The 18,072-nt window shown below is 55.2% G+C and overlaps 8 protein-coding genes across 8 annotated transcripts; 5 read left to right on the top strand and 3 right to left on the bottom strand.

Annotated features, from left to right (window-relative positions):
• Positions 1-414: 414 nt before the first annotated feature.
• On the top strand, positions 415-1,412 carry B0T26DRAFT_676218 (uncharacterized protein; the record flags this gene model as incomplete). Its single annotated transcript, XM_060439950.1, has 2 exons — positions 415-1,296; positions 1,368-1,412. The coding sequence occupies 2 exons, from the start codon at positions 415-417 to the stop codon at positions 1,410-1,412; spliced, it is 927 nt and encodes a 308-aa protein (XP_060296782.1).
• A 1,203-nt stretch (positions 1,413-2,615) lies between these two features.
• B0T26DRAFT_711523 (uncharacterized protein) lies at positions 2,616-3,727 on the bottom strand. Its single transcript, XM_060442045.1, has one exon. It carries the CDS (start codon positions 3,604-3,606, stop codon positions 2,962-2,964), a length of 645 nt encoding a protein of 214 aa, XP_060296781.1. The 5' UTR covers positions 3,607-3,727; the 3' UTR covers positions 2,616-2,961.
• Positions 3,728-4,236: 509 nt separating this feature from the next.
• Positions 4,237-5,709, top strand: B0T26DRAFT_676216 (uncharacterized protein; the record flags this gene model as incomplete). Its single annotated transcript, XM_060439949.1, has 4 exons — positions 4,237-4,327; positions 4,369-4,700; positions 4,819-5,368; positions 5,531-5,709. 4 exons carry the CDS (start codon positions 4,237-4,239, stop codon positions 5,707-5,709), a joined length of 1,152 nt encoding a protein of 383 aa, XP_060296780.1.
• A 170-nt stretch (positions 5,710-5,879) lies between these two features.
• Positions 5,880-6,990, top strand: B0T26DRAFT_309894 (uncharacterized protein). The gene is made up of 2 exons (XM_060434306.1): positions 5,880-6,018; positions 6,120-6,990. Exons 1-2 carry the CDS (start codon positions 5,951-5,953, stop codon positions 6,937-6,939), a joined length of 888 nt encoding a protein of 295 aa, XP_060296779.1. The 5' UTR covers positions 5,880-5,950; the 3' UTR covers positions 6,940-6,990.
• Positions 6,991-7,437: 447 nt separating this feature from the next.
• On the top strand, positions 7,438-9,152 carry B0T26DRAFT_309871 (uncharacterized protein). The gene is made up of 3 exons (XM_060434305.1): positions 7,438-7,987; positions 8,046-8,162; positions 8,235-9,152. The coding sequence occupies exons 1-3, from the start codon at positions 7,549-7,551 to the stop codon at positions 8,957-8,959; spliced, it is 1,281 nt and encodes a 426-aa protein (XP_060296778.1). The 5' UTR covers positions 7,438-7,548; the 3' UTR covers positions 8,960-9,152.
• Positions 9,153-12,262: 3,110 nt separating this feature from the next.
• Positions 12,263-12,574, bottom strand: B0T26DRAFT_621529 (uncharacterized protein; the record flags this gene model as incomplete). The annotated part of the gene is made up of 1 exon (XM_060436079.1): positions 12,263-12,574. A coding segment is annotated over one exon (312 nt), but the record flags the coding sequence as incomplete, so codon positions are not given.
• Positions 12,575-14,243: 1,669 nt separating this feature from the next.
• On the top strand, positions 14,244-14,825 carry B0T26DRAFT_751971 (uncharacterized protein; the record flags this gene model as incomplete). Its single annotated transcript, XM_060445459.1, has 3 exons — positions 14,244-14,261; positions 14,346-14,513; positions 14,553-14,825. The coding sequence occupies 3 exons, from the start codon at positions 14,244-14,246 to the stop codon at positions 14,823-14,825; spliced, it is 459 nt and encodes a 152-aa protein (XP_060296776.1).
• A 275-nt stretch (positions 14,826-15,100) lies between these two features.
• On the bottom strand, positions 15,101-16,724 carry B0T26DRAFT_751970 (uncharacterized protein; the record flags this gene model as incomplete). Its single annotated transcript, XM_060445458.1, has 4 exons — positions 15,101-15,259; positions 15,348-15,557; positions 15,661-16,006; positions 16,069-16,724. The coding sequence occupies 4 exons, from the start codon at positions 16,722-16,724 to the stop codon at positions 15,101-15,103; spliced, it is 1,371 nt and encodes a 456-aa protein (XP_060296775.1).
• Positions 16,725-18,072: the final 1,348 nt, after the last annotated feature.

Below are 18,072 nucleotides of genomic sequence, written 5' to 3'. Positions count from 1 at the left end.
ATATATACCTGGAACAATGTACAATCCTGGATAGGAAAATGCGAGTCCGATCACAAGGAATGTGCTGGTCGGAGTGATGCAGGCTGGTATCCAACGCGCCTGATTGATCTTGGGGCTCAAGACCAGCAACCTGCCATCTCTGATATGTTCAGAGTGGTGGAAAGGGGTGAAGTGTCACCGGGAGAACGGTACACCACACTCAGCCACCGGTGGGATACGATGCAAACTGCGCGGTTGACAGTCGCTACCATGCCCACATATCGATCTGGGGTTTCTATTTCAACGCTCTCGAGGACATTCCAAAACGCAATTGCCGTCACACGACGCCTTCAGCTTCGGTACATGTGGATCGACTCGCTGTGCATAGTCTAGGATGGAGATGATGGCCGCGACTGGGCCATAGAGTCTACGCAAATGGACAAGGTTTATCTGAACAGCTTCGTCAACATAGCAGCGAGCGTGGGCTCCGGAAAGGAGGGTCTTTTCTTTGAAAGAGACATTGCTTGGTCGGAGAGACTACAGCTGGACCTGAAAATCGATCGGGGCGACGGCAAAACCACTAGCGGCAGCTTCCTCCATGTCCCCTACCACAACTGGGAGCGCATTGATATGTCGCCTCTTTCGCAAAGAGGCTGGGTTCTGCAGGAGCAGCTATTGTCTCCTCGCATTTTGCATTTCGACCGGAGGGAGGTCTTCTGGGAATGCTGCCAGGCGGTCGCCAGCGAGAATCTTCCACGCGGATGGCCGAACATCGACGCTGACAAAATGGGCAAGGTTGCCATGGTAGTCGCGAGGAAGCGGCTAAATCCCTTGAACGACAATCTATGGGCCTATGCCAACGACAATGACGCCCCGGTCACAGGTTTCGCAGGCGAAGGCCTCCACTACATACTGTGGTTCGGCCTCGTGCTAAAGTACAGTGCCTGCCAGCTGTCGTACGAGAGCGACCGACTTGTTGCCATATCTGGCGTGGCGAGATACTTGAAGACTATCAACAAGGATCAGTATGTGGCCGGCCTGTGGCGCAGGCATCTGGAGAAGGAGTTAGCCTGGTCGACCACTCGTCCTCTGCCTGCTGACACGTCTTACCCGTATTATGCGCCGTCATTTTCCTGGACGTCAGTCAATGGGCTCATCGAACCCGCGACCCATCTCACCAGCGGAAAGCCCCTGGTACAAGTCCAACCCGTTCACATGCCTTCAGCCAGCAATTCAGCCACCGGACCTGCGCAGCGGGACCAACCATTTCAACAAGACGTCTTCGGCCCCGTCTCAGGGCCGACGGTGCAGATCAAAGTCACAGGACAGCTCAAGTCCATGTCCATGTTCACGTATGGTGGATCATGGTACCTACTCCCCTCCGGCAGTTCCCGCAGCCCGCCGCCGCCCAATACTATCACCTCTATGGTTGAAAACAAAGCCTTCGAGGCGGAGTTGGACCACACAGTGGAAGATGCTCAAGTGGCGTCATTCCAGGCTAAAACGTTCTACTACGTGCCGTGGCTTGTCTATGAAACAAGAAATGTCATACAATGCTGCTTAATCTTGGAAGAGCACGACCGCGCTATGAGACAGTTTCGTCGCATAGGCATCTGCAAGCCCCTCCCCGCGCACCAGCATAAGGCATCCCTTTTGCTTCGAGAAGATCCGCATCGGGACCTCCTGCCAGGGTACGATGAGAAGACACAACTGCACACGATATACATCATATGAGGCCTGTTGCTTTCCTGGTGCGGATCTGTTGGGAATGCTGATTTCGATCGAGTAGGAAATCACCAAGCGACACGGTAGTACCCTCCTAGGTAGTGGGAGCCATGTGTGTTAACCCTGAGTATAATTTAGAACTATTTGTCGTCGTCCATACGGCAGCAGGATGCGGGGGCTATCACGCGATCTTTCCCGTTACTGTGATTTTGGACGCTGTCGGTATCCATGGCGGGCCACAAAAGTCGTCATTGACGAGGGGATAAGTGGCCGAGGAAAAGGGGGTTATTTACACAGAGCCCAAAGGGGGTAATATCCCTAAACAAGCAGCTCACCACGGGCCTTTCCGTGAATCGCTAGCACTCCTAACTATTATACTCGGGAGTAATTCTTGATGACCAGCTCCATCTTGTGGAAGATACTCGAGAGATGCGAGCCAAAGCTAAACTCGACAGTCAAGCAGAGGCCTTCTGGAAGGTCTAGGGTCTGAGAGACGTTCGGCAAGATTTCTGGGTCGTTGAATCTCTTGCGGACGTCGTCGAGGTCAGTCCCGCTGGCGAGAACCATGGCCGCGTGTATGCCGGGGCGGTCCCGAAGGGGTTCTGGGGCAGCGGCTCGAGGCTGACGACGACGAAGCTGGCTATGTCGCGCGTCTCTAGGATCGCGCCCATGGCTCTGTAGTGGAAGTTGACGAGAAAGTAGCCCAGGACGATGCGGCGTTCTAGTTTTGTCGCGTCCAGGCTCGCGGCTCGCGGGTCATCGTCCTCGTCGATCTCATCGAAGACGACCATATAGGCCTCCTGCGACGGCAGGCCCTGGCTATCAGACCGGGGCTAGGTAGCGCCGAAGCCCACCAGCTCCAGCCAACCCTCGGGCGACACTTGGCGGCGGACGGACGGGTGGACGAACATGCCGGCGATGGGCTCCGAGGCCCGCGGGACCGGCCTGACGAAGATCAACTGGTCGCCCGTGTTCATGTAGTCCGCTTCGACGCCGATCCACGCATTTTGCTTCGGGTTGTTCAGATTGAGGTTGTCGTTGTACAGGGTCGCTGCGACGTATTTCCTGTGAGCGGCGGTCAGGCTGCCGCAGGGGACCGAGAGGCGGTTGTCCCGGATCTCTAGCAGGAGGTCGGGACAGATTCGGGCGTACTGCTCCTCGAGGACCGAGGCCCGCTGGAGGAGGACGGCGAGAATGCAGCCTAGCCCTTCGTGACGGTTGCGGCACTGGAGAATGGCTAGGAACACGGACTGCGACCTATCGCCTGGGAAGGGAGCTAGACGAATGGAGATGCGGAGCCCGCGGCTGGTCAACTCGAAAGCCGATGCGGGCTTTGAACTGCGGCCGGACGACGTCGTGGGAGCCCCGGAAGGGCCTCGGTGACGTGGCCAGCAACCCCCAGTACGGCTTTGAAGCGGCCTCGTGCTTCTCGGCGCGCCAGGCTAGAATGGTCTCGTCTTCTGAGATTTTCAGGATCTCGGCCTGCAGCCGCATGAAGGCCTTCTCCTCGCCCTCCCCGTAGAGCAGAGGCATGTGGACGTCAAAGAGGCCTAGCAAGCAGTAGGCCAAGTCTTCGGGCCTCGTTGTGACACGCCCCGAGGCCCACGCCATCTTCGACGCGACCGACATGGAGCCAACCGTCGCGTTTCCCTCGAGAATCTGTCTTGGTATTCCTGTTCTTCTTGCAATGTGGTCGGCGAGCTCTGCTCTGGTGCCGAGGGTGACCCGGCCGCGCGAGAGGAAGATGACATTGGTCGGGGCGACAAGCTCCTGGAGTGTCCAGCCCCTGGTGAACCACTTGCTCTCCCCGAAACGCGACCGGTCCTGGACTAAATCGTCGAGATTGTCCACGTCTGCGAGATAAGCATACCAGACCTCCGCGCTCCGGTGCCACTGGAACATGGAGTTGATGGCCTCAGAAAGATCAGCGCTGCTGGTCTTGTCGATACAGCACGTGTCGATCCAGATGTAGCCAAATCCCTGCTGCTGCGCCAGCTTGGCGCTGTTCACCAGCTTGGCAAACCCCTTCAACTGGCTGACATGTTCTCGGGGGCCCATCATGCCCTGGAAAGTAGCCTCATCATCCTCCCACGTGTGCGACAGAATGGCATACGGCGGGACATCTCCGAGGAACGCCTTGAGTTCTAGGGTGCCCGTGTCGAGGAGGCGCATGTTCTGGTGTGGTTGGGGGGCGTCAAGGGGCTGCTTGTTTGTTTTGTTTCGCGGTTGCTACTCAATAATAGTTCACGAGCGGGAAAATGGAGTCATGTCACGATCGTCGACACTTCGATGCAGCTGAGCGCCACACTCACGTGATTTCAGGCAGCACTGGGCTGTGTGCATGGCATGGAATTGCTTGGAAATAAAATGGGGAGCACAAGGCTCTGTGGCTGTCTGCAATCGCCGTTGCTGTCCTCGAACCATCACCATCGCCTCGAACCATCACCATAGCCTCGAACTATCACCATTGCTTCATCTCGACTACCTCAACCTAGGACTACTACAACCTCGTCGCAAAAGTGTCGAACCAACATGGCCGAGGCGCTCGCTGTCGTGGGAAGCGCAGCGAGCGTGCTACAGCTGGTCGACTTTGGGCTCGGTCTCGCGCGCGAGAGGCCTACTCGTTTGTCTGGGCGGTAAAAGACGCACGACGAGACACGCAAGACTTTGCCGCCCTCATCGGCGACATCCGCCGGGCCATGGAGATTGTCCGGGTGTACATTGCCCAACACGCACCGGCGCCTGCCGCCCACCCGGACCTACCAGCGGCCTTGACAGATGGCGTCCGGAACTTGGTAGAGCGCCTGCATGCCGTTCGAAAGCTGCTGACGACCACACCTTACACTGCCTCCGGCTCCAGCACTGCAGCCGGCACTGGCACTGTTCCCAGTCTTTCTCTGGCCCGTCGAGTAAAATGGGTCCTGGCATCCAAGAAGTTTCACGAGGCATTCATACTCCTTGAGAGCCAGAAGACGTCGCTGCAACTACAACTCCAAGTTGCGAGCCTGTAAGCGATCCGTCACTCACGAGGGGCTTCAATACATAACAGCACCTGACTAGGAACATTGAATGCTGACTGAATGATGAACGTTGGACGGCGTGGGCCAACGGCAGCAAGCCGCGTCCCTCGAACAGAAGCTGTCCCAAAGCCTGCAGAGCTTTGTTGACGGCTTCACCCAGGACCAGAACACGATTCTGGACAGACTAGACAACCACGGAGCGTCACTTAGGGACTCCTTTGAAGGCCAAGCTCAACTCCTCTGTGATCGCCAAGACGCCTTCCAAAGCGTGTTGAGCGGCCGTGTCGAGGACCTCGAGCAACAGTTTGAACAAGGCAAAGAGCGAGACATGGAAATGATGGGCGCGTTGGAAGCCATGCAAGCCAAGGTCCAGGCGTCAATCTGCCGTATTAGGGCCCTTCAGTCTTTAAACAGCCGACTCCTAGAGAGGATCTCGAATATCGAGACGTCAGACGCCGCAATAGACAGCGAAGCCCTTGCCGCAATCGTCCGGGCAGAGATGCAGAATGTGTTGCTGTCCCTTGGCGGCAGCCTCCTACCTGACCGGCCAGTGACAGATGGCCCGCTGGCCCAATTTGCGCAGAAGATCTCTGACCAAATTGGAAGGGACTTCCTATTGTCCGAGGAATCAGGGCGAGGTGCGGGTACGAGCGCAAGTACCCAAGACGCTGAACCTCAGAGTCATGAGCGCCATTCAATGGAACTAGTCGACTTTGGTCCAAACACTGGATCGATAAGACCAACCAAGCAAACCAAGCAAACCGCTAGATTTTCTCGCAAGTTTCTAGGAGGCATGGGTTTTCTAGACGTGACCATCACCACGACTAAACAACCGCGGGATAACGCTTCTGGACGCATTGGGAAGCGAAAAACAGTCATCAAGGTCACCTTCCGCCCCGCTGCGTGGCTCCCTCTCGTCGCGTGGAAACGTCTCTCAAGCTGGAGGCGAGCCACAGGGGTTTCAACAATATCCAGCCCGGCTTGAGATGGTTCTCGGTCATCCCTAATGATTCTCTCGTGTTTAAAAGTATAGAAACGTGGGATTTGGATCACCTTAAATACCTCTTCACACACGGGCTTGCTTCCCCGTTTGATCAAAACGATGAAGGATGGACCCCACTCCATGTGAGATCTCCCATTTTCATCATTTACGTACCTTGAGCACTTGATTACTTGATTGAAGGCTAGCGAGTTAGCTACTCACCTTTATATCTTAGCACGCCGCCATGGTTGCAAACTCTGAGATCTGCAGCTACTTGATCAGCGAGGGCGCAGATTTGGCAGCATCCCAGAGGTAAGTCGAGCCAGAAGCGCCAGTTCTTGTTTGCCGCTGCATATTGGTCTCCTTGCTGACATGTTATGACCCGCGCCGTGCGCCATTGGTTAACTATTTAGTGATGGCTGGCGGCCTCTAGACATCTTTCACTTAAGGGCCATTCAGCAGGTTTCCTTAGCCGCAACAATGGAACATAACCGCAGCCAATTTTTGATGCAAGATTCTATGCATTTCAGTCGAATTTTCACTAATACGGCCCATGATAACTCTGACGCTTTCGATGATAATCCGGGCCTTTTTTTAGTCTCACCAAGGTTTCATGAATCATCCTCCCGTGAAATTGAGGTTTTGGAAGCGACTGTGGAGAACGGCCGCGAGTATATTAGACGATGGTGCTCCTATTTAATCCAACAGGACGTCCGGTGCCCCGACCGCCCATTTCCTAGACTGGAGAAGTTAGGAACGACGCATCTTCATCTGGAAGCCGCGCACGCGATATTGAATCCATGGGGACTTGATATGCTGGTATTCTGTGGTGCCGACGTCAATGCGGTGAATACAAACGGCGAGATTGTCTTGACACTAATACTTCAGAGTGAATCAGGCCAGCGAAGCCGACGCCTTTTACGCAACTGCCTCCGCTCTCTTCTTGCCCACGGCGCCAAACCCAGCATGGTCGATTCCTACGGATTGACACCAACACTACACGCCTCGAAGTCGGGAGTCCTTGAAGGCTGGGCCGCTGAGCTCCAATATGCAGGCTACGACGTCTGTGAAATTTCAAAGAAGGATACGAGCCTCATGGAGCAGCTCATCGCTGATCGGTCAATTAAGGCTAGGAGAGGAGCAATCTCGACCTCACTTGAGGGCAATATTGATTATCGACAGTTACCGACACGGCGAGCTCCGTGGACTGGGGTAACAGAGCAGGAAGAATGAGAAATGGCCATGACCGCTACGAGGGAGCGAGCTGGCTCCATGCCACACAGATTCATGCGTCATCATGTACAAGGAATTATTTCTCCGACTTGCATAGGTTTTTCACAGCCATGCCACTTCAGTGGCAAACTGCTCGGCACCGCCAGCCTCTGCCGGCGAGCGCTTTGCTCGTGTGGCGGTTTCGAAAGCAATGCGGTGCAGATAGCTCGGACCGCCTGAAACAAGTCGACGTGTTTGCCGCGCCGCCTCATTGGACAAGCAGACGGCTGGGAATGGCCAGGTAGCACACGCCCACCACCGGCTCGGCACTCTTCCCCACACCCGCATCTCTCCCAGGCTAGCCATAGGGCGGCAGGACGGGACGGACGAGACCAGAGCACACAGCATCTCGAATCTGTGCCGCTAAACCTCTCCCTCCCCCGCCCCCAAAGCGGCTTATGACAGGGGGCTGGGCCACACAAAGCGGTGGTCGGTCCCGACAGCGCGGATGCAACTCTGCTGGCAATCCGCGGCAATCTGCTGGCAATCTGCTTGCAATAAAGGCTCTGGTGAGGCCCGCAAACGAAAAGAGGCTAGCCCTTTGTCAGTTACGGCCTGACACCTAGCACGATGCAGACGCGACGGAGCAAGCTGGGTTTTGTTCCTGGCCGAGAAAACATGGTGAATCCCCCGAGGGCGGTGTTCCGGAGGGAAGAGCTGGCAGAGAACAAAGAGGCAATTCACATCCGCCAAGGTCCAGTTCCCCCTCCTCCGGTCTTTGGCGTCCCGCCGGGGAAGCCGCCGTTTATCGGGAGGCCGGTGACAGTCTGGACCAAGACCGTAACGAGCACGAGCACGGATTCCGAACTGCCAGCTCCCGTCTCATCACCAACTTCCCCCTCCGTGCCAACAGCTCCAGCAACTACCCCCACCTCTAACTCACCTCCAAGTCCGACATTACCAACCGAAACCCCAGACCACGCCTCAACATACTCGGCCCCGACGACGACAACCACCTACGGCGGAGTTGGGCTTCTGCCCTCTACGCCAAGGACAGCCACATCTACAGGTGCCGCCTCAAAGTGCTGACGACAGCCAGGGTCACGCATACTAACACTTCGACGCAGATCCAGGACGCTCCAGCACAAACCCCGCAGAAGCCCTGGCCCCAGTCCCAAGCACTACGCCGAACAGCAATCCGCTCTCTTCTGACCAAACAGCAGGCATCGTGATCGCCTCCATCTGTGAGTCCCCCTCCCCCTCCCCCTCCCCCTCAACAACCCCACGATCCGAATCTAACCCATCTCCGCATCCAGTCGGCACCGTGTTCATCGTCGCAGCGCTGCTCTTCGTGTGGAGCCGGCGCAGCAGCCGCCACCGGCCCGACAGCGTGCTCGAAGAACAGATCGACGACCCGCTGCTGCTCGAGGCGCGCGGCGGCCGGCGGCCCACGGCGGGCGCGCACAACTGCAACAGCAACAGCAACAGCAGATCCATCTTCCAGCGCCCGCCGCCGCTGTCGGCGTCGGGCTCGTTCGTGGCCGCCATGTTCTCCCGCAGCAGCGGTCACAACAATAGGCCTGAAAGCGGGCGCAGGGGGAATATGCTCCTGCCGGCGTCGTTCTTCACCCGGCGGTCTGAGGCCTCGGTTGCTGGTGCGGGCGTTGGGGCGGGCGGCGAGTCGATGCAGTCGGTCGCTGTGTCGGAGAATGAGAGCGTCTCGTCGCTGTGGACGGCGCCGTCCGAGGCTTATAACGGTGTTGCTGCTGCTGGGGGCTTCGTGTCGCCGACTGCGCTGCGGTATCCTAAGGCGTCGCTGCAGCTGCCGCTGCAGGGGGTGCGTGCCGTGTCGAGGCTGAGTGTTGGTGCCGGTGCCGGTGGTGGTGCCGGTGCCGGTGGTGGTGGGCTAGCCGGGGAGGAGTCACGAGGTCAGGCTTCGCCTGTAGTTGCGCCGTTGGCTGATGCGTCGTCGGAGTTTGGCTTGCGCGGGGGTGGTAGGTATGAAAGCATGGGGTCCGGCAGGGAGAGGCCGGGTTGGTGATTCCATTGTGAAAGCGCTGGATGTCATCGCGGAGATTATGCAAATTCCTAGTCTCATCTACTGTTTGACAAGATCTTGGTGTCACGGAGCGTGTCTTGGTATGTGAGGAACGCCCCTCAGGTAATACGAGATTGTGGAGCGTATTCACAGAGCCTAATTAGCCGTTCAGTTACAGACGGTGGCTAAATTCGGATATAATTATGATAACGTTTTTATAACTGTAAAATCGTTGTCGTGCACTGTAGTCTGCCACATATAACCCTAACCCTAGAAACCTACCCCGCCCTCCAGTACGTCCAAGATTCTGCCGCGTAGTAATTTACCACTTTTTACCATAACGCAACCGAACCTTACCTTTCCACTACAACCGACCTTCCACAAGCACTAAAAAACACTTCAGCACCGCATCAGTCGATGCATCGGTATGGCTTCATTTCTTCGTCGCGCAGTACTAACTAGTGGTAAAAAAGGCCGCTTTTGAAGATCTAAGCGATCTGAGCGACTTTGGCCATCTCAGCGATGCGCCTGATGAAAATGCGCTGCCGCCATCACCACTCTCGAACCCACCGGCCGGCCATAAGCTCTTCAACACCAAGGCACGTAGCGTGTTAGCCGGGGCGGTACAACATCACGAGCTTCACGTGGCCCTGCAGCCTCTGCAGTGGCTGAAGGTCGTGTTGTAAGGCCTACACGAGTGGAAGGGTCCCGTGACCGAGTGCCCGGGCATTGGAAGGTATGGATTAGACGTGGCGACCCAACAAAGAAATCGCCCCACAACGAAATCTCTGCCCCTGTCATCTAATTTCCCGCCCTTCAACTTCAACACAACACAACTTCATCAATTCAGGCTCGAATAGCTTCAAAATACATCATGTCGAACCGTCGAGAGCAGCTAATTCAATCTGCAATACTTGCAGTTGAACAGGGCGCATCGCAGAAGCAGGCCGCGCATGACTTCGGGATCCCTCCTTCTACCCTCTGCAAACGCATCCACGGGGCAGAAAATCGAGCACAAAGTAAACAAGCCGAAAGAAACCTCTCCAATGCGCAGGAAAGCTTCCTAGCCGACTGGTGCCTCAATGAGGAGGCTGCAGGCAGGGCTCCTAGCCGTCGTCAGGTGCAGAGATTCGCTCAAGCTATACTCAATGAGGCCGGCACGAAAAAGACCATTGGGGAGCGATATGTGGACCGCTTCCTACGCCGCAACCCGGCGGTAAAGATGAAGAATTCAACCTTGTTGGAATCCTCTCGAGTCTGCGGATCTACTCGTGAAGCTTATGAAGCTTTCTTCAAGCGCCTGGCCTTCCAAATCAAGGATAAAAAGGTCATCCCGGCCAACATCGCTAACATGGATGAGCACGGCATGCAGGAGCTCGAGACCCGGGCCGGAAAGGTCATAGGAAGCTCCCTGACGAACCGAACCTACGTGAAAAGCTCTGATGCAACAACCTGGGTTTCAGTTATCGAATGCGGCACTGCTGAGGGCGTTCGTTTGAAGCCCGTGATCATATTTACCGGGGCCAGTCTTCAAGGACAACACTTTCCTGATAACTTCAACCTGACGAAGGAATTCCGGGAATGGAAGTACGATTACTCAATTACAGGCTGGAGCAACGCCAGTATTGCGCTGAAATGGCTCAAAGAGGTCTACCTGATCCAAACAAAGCCCCAAAGGCCGGGCGAATGGCGTATACTGATCCTTGACGAACATTCGAGCCATATGAACGAAAAATTCATGTTAGCGGCCTTCCAAAATAAGGTCCAGTTCGTCTATTTACCTTCTCATACATCGCACAAGTCTCAGCCTCTCGATCGCTCGGTCTTTTCACCTTTAAAGACCTATTTTAGGGAAAATACCAAGGCCCTCGCGAGCTTCACATCGTCAGCTCCTGTCAACAAGGTTCGGTTCCTTTACTGCTACAGAGATGCCTCGGGTAAAGGCATGAGGGCCCGTAACATCATGTCGGGCTTCAGTAAAACCGGGATTTGGCCCTTCAACCCGGCTTGTTTACTTGATGACCCTGAGGCGGTCAAGGACAATGAGGCACTCCCGGCCCGGCCTTCAACACCGCCGCCGACGGCCCCGAACGACGATGACAGGCTCTTCAAAACACCGCACGGCAGTCAGGACATCAAGAAGTACCAGGACAGTATTCGGAATGCCCTCAGTCCGGCTCAGCGGCGTGTGCGGGCCTTGTTTACTAAGGTCGGGAGGTCCCTGGATCTGAAGAATACAGAGATCGCGTCTTTGAAGGCACAAATTACGCATCTCACAACCGAATTAGAGGCTTCAAAGCCTCGCACGCGTAAGAGGGTATATGAAGATGGAAATGAGCGATTTGCACGTATAGAGGACATCGCCAAGGCACAAAAAGCTAGTCAAATACCCCCAAAGCGGAAAAAAACGGCTCGGGCAGAAAGCCAGCCACATGCAGTCGAAGAAGCCCGGGAAATAATCGCCCGTGGGCTCGAACAATATAGACAGGCCGAAGAAGAGGATTGAGTATTTTTTTGCTAGTTATTTTGTGTAGAAATGGATAATTTGCGCCCGTGGAGTGGGTGTGGGCATGGCGTGGGCCAATTTCGTTGTGGGGCGATTTCTTTGTTGGGTCGCCACGTCTAGTAGGTATGGATTAGTAGTTGTGAGCAGTTGTGACAGGCCGCAGTTTTTTATTGCATTTTTGGCCATGCTACTTAAGCGAACTATACGAAGTCAGCTTGTAGATTTGAACGATTTGAGCGATTCCACGGCCCTGGGCTGGAAGTACCGCATTCGGAAGTGTGTTGAAATTGGCGACGGCGGCGAGGTGCAATTGGGGTACAATTGCGCTGCTGGTGCTTGGAGCGGTGCAGCTAGCGAAAGTGGTAATTTCTTGGGTGGTGAGCTGTAAGGCCTTGGCACCGATGTACCTACAGTGCACGACAACGATTTAACAGTGTGTAAAAACGTTCTCATAGTTACTCACAGGGCTACAAGCAGCAGAGCAACAGCAAATCCCATGCCCATCGTTAAGGAGCCGCCCAAAGCCAGGCCCCGTGGAGTTGCAACACCTCCGCTGGTGGCACTCGTGGAGCCGTTCGAGGCCGGCACCGTCGCCGCCAAGGGTGGCGGAGCCGAGATGGTGACACCTGCTGCCGTAGTTATCGGCGGGCCCGGCGGAGCGGTGGTGAACTGGGCGGTGGGGAAGTCGGCAGTGAAGTCGCCGTGGGCCGAGTAATAGCAGTCGGCGAGGGCAGTGACGATCTTGAGCAGCGCTTGCTCGTTGGGGTAGGGCGTCTGCTCCCAGCCGACCGGGCAGCTGGTGGGCAGCTGGTCGCCAGCACCCACATCATGGCGCTGTTGGCCTCCCAGAAGGACGTGACGGCCGAGAAGTAGGTCGAGTAGCTGGACAGGACGCTGGCCGGGATGGCCGTGGTAAGGCCGCACCACGACTTCGGGTCCGTCACGTTACAGCCGAGACGGCAGGTGCCTGTCGCCGTCTTGTCGCACGTCACGGCCACCGAGCCGCCGTACGAGTTGATGCCGCCGAGCACGTTGCCCGTCGGCGTCGGCATGGACGAGAAGTACTGCCCAATGTCCTCCGTGATGCACTCCCACGAGTCGGGCGACTGCGTGCTGTAGGGCGCCCTTCGGCGGCTCTGCCGGCCATGGCAGCCACGTGAGTCGCCGCCGGCATGTCGGCCAGGAACCTCGCGAGTGCAGTGTCGGCGGCCGTCGCGAGGATGACGAGTCCGCAGAGGGGCGACTTGAAGTGCATCGCGACGAAGGGGTTGAGGAGCGTGAGGAGCGTGGGCGACAGCTCCTGGAGGCTGGGGTCGACTAGATGCAGACGGCGAAAGAACTGAAAACAATGACGACGAAGAGGTTTGCGTTTTAGAAATCCGTGAGGGCTTGGGGCAACGGATTGGTCTAAATCATGGAAATGGAGCCTGAATTCAGTCCTGTTGCTGCTGCTCGCTGAGCTGGAGCCGTACCACCAGGGTCAAGTTACACAGAACAGCAACAACCAGGCGAAAAGCTGTACAAGCTCTCGAGCAACAGAGATTGCGGTGGGGTTGTTTCATAGCTTGAACGACTTCAACCAGCACGACAGTAGTACTGTATCCACCCGAAATTCACAACCAACAGTCTCCAACCACCCAAGCGGCCATTAGATGAGACCCCTAGTCGTTTGTGAATTCTGCGAGGTTACTCTGTACTCTGCGTGCGGTGAATTTGGTTGGTTTGCAAATTCGGCTTGGTAGTAAGAAATATCCTGTCGTTCATTTGCTCGTTACGAAATTCACCCATCTCAGAAGCCAAATAGCATGCGAAACAGTCAAGAATGAGGGTATTCGCAGTGTGTGTTAATTGATGTGTGTAGAAGGAAAGGTCTGCCCTGCAGGTCGGGGTCCCGTGCTGACCTGTGGAAAAGGTGTTTAATTACAGTGGTCTGTGCAGGCCCTGCATTGCACCATACCCGATTTAGGTAGGTCTTTCTGACAACCCACATTTCTCCCCTTTCTTGCTGCTGGGGCACTTCGTAGACGGCTAGAAATTAATAAGCGGGATTGTGGTTCTTGGGCCGATCATTTTCGTCCGGACTTCGGGTGAACAGACTACAAGCTACAGACAAGCCCCCAGATCAAAACGGCCATGTGGATTGTCGCCCACTTTTGAGCCACTTTTGAGCCACAGTGTCAAGTCACATCCCTGCATGTCCCTTCACTCGTTACTTTCAGCCCTGATCCCTTTTTTCGGGCTCCCGGACTTCTGAATGCCCTCTTTTCTCTCTTACTACGGGCTCCCGGACTTCTGAATGCCCTCTTTTCTCTCTTACTACGGGCTCCCGGACTTCTGAATGCCCTCTTTTTCTCCCTTGCTACGGCTGAGTCCCTTACATAGTACGACTGAACAGACTGTTGAACCAGGTTTCCTTTGTCCTTTTCTTGGAAGCATAAAAGGCCTTCTTTCCTGTATTATGAGATTGGAGGGGGACAGACAATTCAAGACCCTTCAAGTTACTGTCAACTTTGATCACGGGCCAGATGGATCCATTGTCATACCAACCGGAAGGCCAACGTGTTCAGACGGGCCTTGCTTCTAAGTGAGGACAGGGCGGCGTTAAGCGTCTTAGCAAGGCCGACAGGCCAGGGCGTTTGACCTCCTCCATTAGTACCCGTCTGACGGAGCTTGCTCTTTGCGCTTGCAAGATCAATCCATTTTCTGTTTCTCGCTCGATCTCGTACCACACAATACCATTAATTAGACCAGCCTCTGCCACAATTGCAGACCCGCTCAGAAATGTCTGATCTGGAGGACGTTACCTATTCGCGGTAGGCGATAATCGCCGCCGTGACGGACTACTACCGGTTCCTAGCTAAAATGTACCTGTCCGACTCTCAGGTCGTCTACCCACCTAAAGAGGGATGGCCGTGCATTACCCACGGCAACCCCAAGCTATTGAAAACCCTTGGCAAAACGCGCGAGGTCCTGCCGCTGCTAGCCCACCTGCCTTACATCGACCGCGGCGACAACTGGACCGACGACTTTGACGGCACGCCCGGCTGCTGCGTCGCCGACTGAAAAAAGCTAATCGCATCGCTGACCAAGCCAGGGGGCCGCTCCCCTGCCGAAAGCGTGCTCACCATCACCGAGGGCCCGGAGCTCACGGCTTTTACCTCGCCCCAAGTCTTCGGCCTGACCTGCGGTGGCCGCGACACCCGTCTCATGGCCCTGGATACCATCAGCTGCCATACCGTAGAGGGCGGGGATTGGAGCAACGGCCGCGGGATGAAGGGCAGGGCGGCCATGCTCAAGGACATCTGCTACCGCCAGCACGGTTGGCCTGACAGCACGCACTTCAAGGAGTCATACGTCTTGTAAAGTACCACAATCAGTCAGTTTGGGCACACATAGTTAACTACTACTGTTGTTAATATTCTGCTCGGTATCCCACATTTCCCAACCATCTATCCAGGCAAGATGTTCAAGAAAGTGAAGAAATCCAAATCCAAACGCCAAAAGCCCAAACAAAGCTCAAGTCCTAATTGAGAAAAGTCTCATCGCAAAAAGACAGACCGCACCGACACAATCCAGTTATACAGAAGAACCAAGTAGCAGGCCACCAAGACAACAACAAAAACGGCTCTCTGTAGTTGTCATCTCGAAGCCTCCTCACCCTCGCTGTCCTCCGCCTCATCCTCGCTCGGAACATACTCAAAGTCATACTCGTACTGCGTGATGTCTTCAGGCCAGCACTCTCCCCCATCGGGAGTGGTCAACTTGAGCTCGGGGCCCAAGCTCGGCTCCACCAAGTTCTTGCTCAGGAGTAGCACCCATCCGCACCGGCTGAGACGTCCGTGTGACCCCCCCTAAGTGAAGGTTGGGATTGTTCCATGTGTTGACGAAGCCGTCTTCGTCAATGAAACTGTGCCGGCCCCAGCTCGTTGCCACGAGTCCTGTCGGTGGGACTTGGTCTTCGGGCTCGTGCTCGTACTCATCTTCGTCGCAGTACTGGCACTCGTCGTGATCAACATTCTCCTCATCCTCAGACCTCTGGTCTTCGTCATCCGGATCCGAGACAAACGAAGAGCTCGAGTCGCTCTGGTCCATGTACTTCGGCGACGTCGTCGAGGTACTCGGCCGCCTCGTCGACGGCAAACGGAGAGACAACGCCCGGGTAGGCGGCCTCGAACGCGACCCGCTACGTCCTATTGACCGCCTTATACAGGTCGTCGTTGGGCCTGTACCAGTACACGAGCCCATTGCTGCCGAGCCCGTAGAGAACCAAAGAGCCAGGCGGTCCGGGCCTGGCGTGGTCCTCCGGCACGTCGAAGACGTCTACGATTTGCCAGGGATCGGAGGGGTCTTCCTCGTCCGAGGGTTCCGGGTGTTCTTCGGCATCGACTGGCACGGAGGCGCCTTCATCGGCGTTGTTTCCGGTGGCAGGGGTTTTGACCTCGGCATCGCCCGCGCATTCGTCGCCGCCGAGGTCGGTGTTGTCCGCGTCGGCAACTGACGGTTCACTCCAAACTCTGCTCCCTGACGATGTTGCACTGGAGCAGCTGACGGGTATGTTGGCACATGTACTACCAAGCTCTTGCATTAATGTCGAAGTCAAGCTTACCCATTTGTCGAACTTGAGAATTGGATTTTGTTGATCTCAGTGGTATCGAGATCTTTCGTAAGTTGTGGCTTGGCAATGGCCTGTTGCTTGTCTACCAGAGTCTCGGATGTGGTCTGGTTCGTGGCGGATTCGGTTGCATGCGCCTCCGTCCATGAATAGACAAGCTTCTCCTTTACCAATTGCTGCTCCGACTTATGCGTAATGGGCTCCGGGAAATAAACTCTGTCCCCGGACTCAGTCTGGAGATGCCTCTCGAAACTTTGGTCGAAGGTGCTCGACGCGACAATGTGGAAGTCATCCTTCTCCTCCGTATGGGTGAGGGCAAATGACTGTGATTGAATAGTAATGCGGGATTCCTGAATGGTTGCCTTGGTGTATTTGACAACCTTGAGTGGCGAAGCCACTGAGTCCACCGGTGCTGAGACAACCGGAGCCGAGTTTATGATCAGATCGGCGAAAGGAGCCGCGCAGTGGGCTTTGTTGAAATGAGTGAAAAAAGAGACAACCACGTCCGACAGTGGCTTTAGCGGCCCCCCGTGGCGAAAAGGCCGCAAAAGTCCCCGAAGATTGAGTAAGCGGTTAGTTGATTGGAGTTTCTTGTTGCTAGTAGGAGCGAGTGTGGACGGGACAGATAATGTGTAAGACTTTGCAGGCATGCAGGCAGGAGGCAATTATGTGCGATGGAGATGCTCACTATTGATTGCGCAGTGCTGAGACTGCCGCTGGAAGTTTGGACTCCGCACGAAGTGGTAAGAAGATGCTAAGGTGGCGTTTGACAATCAATAAAGTGATTGAGGATCAAACTCGGTCACACAATCGAATTGGGAAAACTCGGAGGGTTGCGGTGCTTGCAAGATGAGTGTGTTGAAGAAGAGAGAAAGTTTGGGAGAAGGACCTGTACTGCTGTCTGCAAGAGAGCTTCTTTTGTACATACTGGGGCAGCAAGAACAACGTATACTGTTCCAGTGAACAACAACCCGAGTTCTGGATGAACAACACTTTTATTCTGAGAGAGACCCACAGCCCTGCCAACCTAACTACGCAGTGAGGTAGACGCTCGTGAGTTAAACGTGACTTGGTAAGTTGCGTTACAAACGAACCTGACGTCAATGTTGGCAGGATGTCATTAACACATGACTAGTGGCTTGATTCGTATCCGATCCGGCTCCGTCTCCGGTCCGGCCCCTCTTCGAATCAACCCAGCCATCTTACCCACTCACAAGGGCAAGACCGCCGGTATCCACAAGGAAGCCCGAGCTTATTGCCGCCTTTGCAAAACTAATACCCACCACCCTAGCTCTATCTATGACCCTGGCTTGTCCCAGACAGGCCGAGTCCACATGAAAAAAACACCAGAAGCGTCACGACTATTTAGGTAGCATACCGCGCTATGATTGATGAATCGGAGTTAATGAAAGTTAAAGATATATGGCAAGAAAAAAATTTTCGAGTTGCGTTGCTGTTGTTGTTCAAATCTTCCCTAACTCTGCAAAACTTTCACATTACAGCCTGGTACTCTGAGACGAGCCTGGGCAAACGAAATTTCCATGCCCGTTCGTAATCCTGAGCCGCAGTAAGCTATGGCTGATTTGTCCTGAGCTAGGGTTATTCCACACGCGGGCGCTGCGCAGCCCCTGAAGCCCGTTTCTAGTCTACCTAGTTAAAATTAGCTTTCTAGCGCCTAGTTCTGGGCCATGAAGTAAGCTAGCGTGGGCTGAGAATTAGGTATCCTAGTCTATGGTTGTGGGGGCTCAGGTTGTGAGTTACGCGTTGAGTTAGGTGTTTTGGAGAGTATCAGGGCGTCGGGCGAATGTCTCACGAGAAACTGCAAGGCAGGTTGCACGATCCTATCGAGCCGCTCTGCCTCAGGCACTCTGGGCGGTAAGCGCGCGGGGTTGGGCAGCAAACATGGGCTTCAATCAGAGCCTCATTACAAGTTTGTCCATGGACCTTCCCCCTTCCTTTACCTCGTCAATCTCGATTTCTCAACTCCCGTCTTTGCGT

This window comes from Lasiosphaeria miniovina, assembly GCF_030549165.1.
Source record: "Lasiosphaeria miniovina strain SMH2392-1A chromosome Unknown B0T26scaffold_4, whole genome shotgun sequence".
In the NCBI taxonomy this organism is placed as follows: Eukaryota; Fungi; Ascomycota; class Sordariomycetes; order Sordariales; family Lasiosphaeriaceae; genus Lasiosphaeria; species Lasiosphaeria miniovina.
The sequence above is the reverse complement of the archived record's forward strand: the minus strand, read 5'-3'. Positions and strand labels throughout refer to the sequence as shown.

Bases quoted from the DNA above. Each gene is read 5' to 3' on its own strand.
- B0T26DRAFT_309894 (XM_060434306.1), top strand. From the start codon at position 5,951: ATGGTTGCAAACTCTGAGATCTGCAGCTACTTGATCAGCGAGGGCGCA. The intron at 6,019-6,119 runs GTAAGTCGAGCC...TTAACTATTTAG, and splicing joins GATTTGGCAGCATCCCAGAG to TGATGGCTGGCGGCCTCTAG.
- B0T26DRAFT_711523 (XM_060442045.1), bottom strand. From the start codon at position 3,606: ATGTTCCAGTGGCACCGGAGCGCGGAGGTCTGGTATGCTTATCTCGCA.
- B0T26DRAFT_309871 (XM_060434305.1), top strand. From the start codon at position 7,549: ATGCAGACGCGACGGAGCAAGCTGGGTTTTGTTCCTGGCCGAGAAAAC. The intron at 7,988-8,045 runs GTGCCGCCTCAA...ACTTCGACGCAG, and splicing joins AAGGACAGCCACATCTACAG to ATCCAGGACGCTCCAGCACA. The intron at 8,163-8,234 runs GTGAGTCCCCCT...CTCCGCATCCAG, and splicing joins CATCGTGATCGCCTCCATCT to TCGGCACCGTGTTCATCGTC.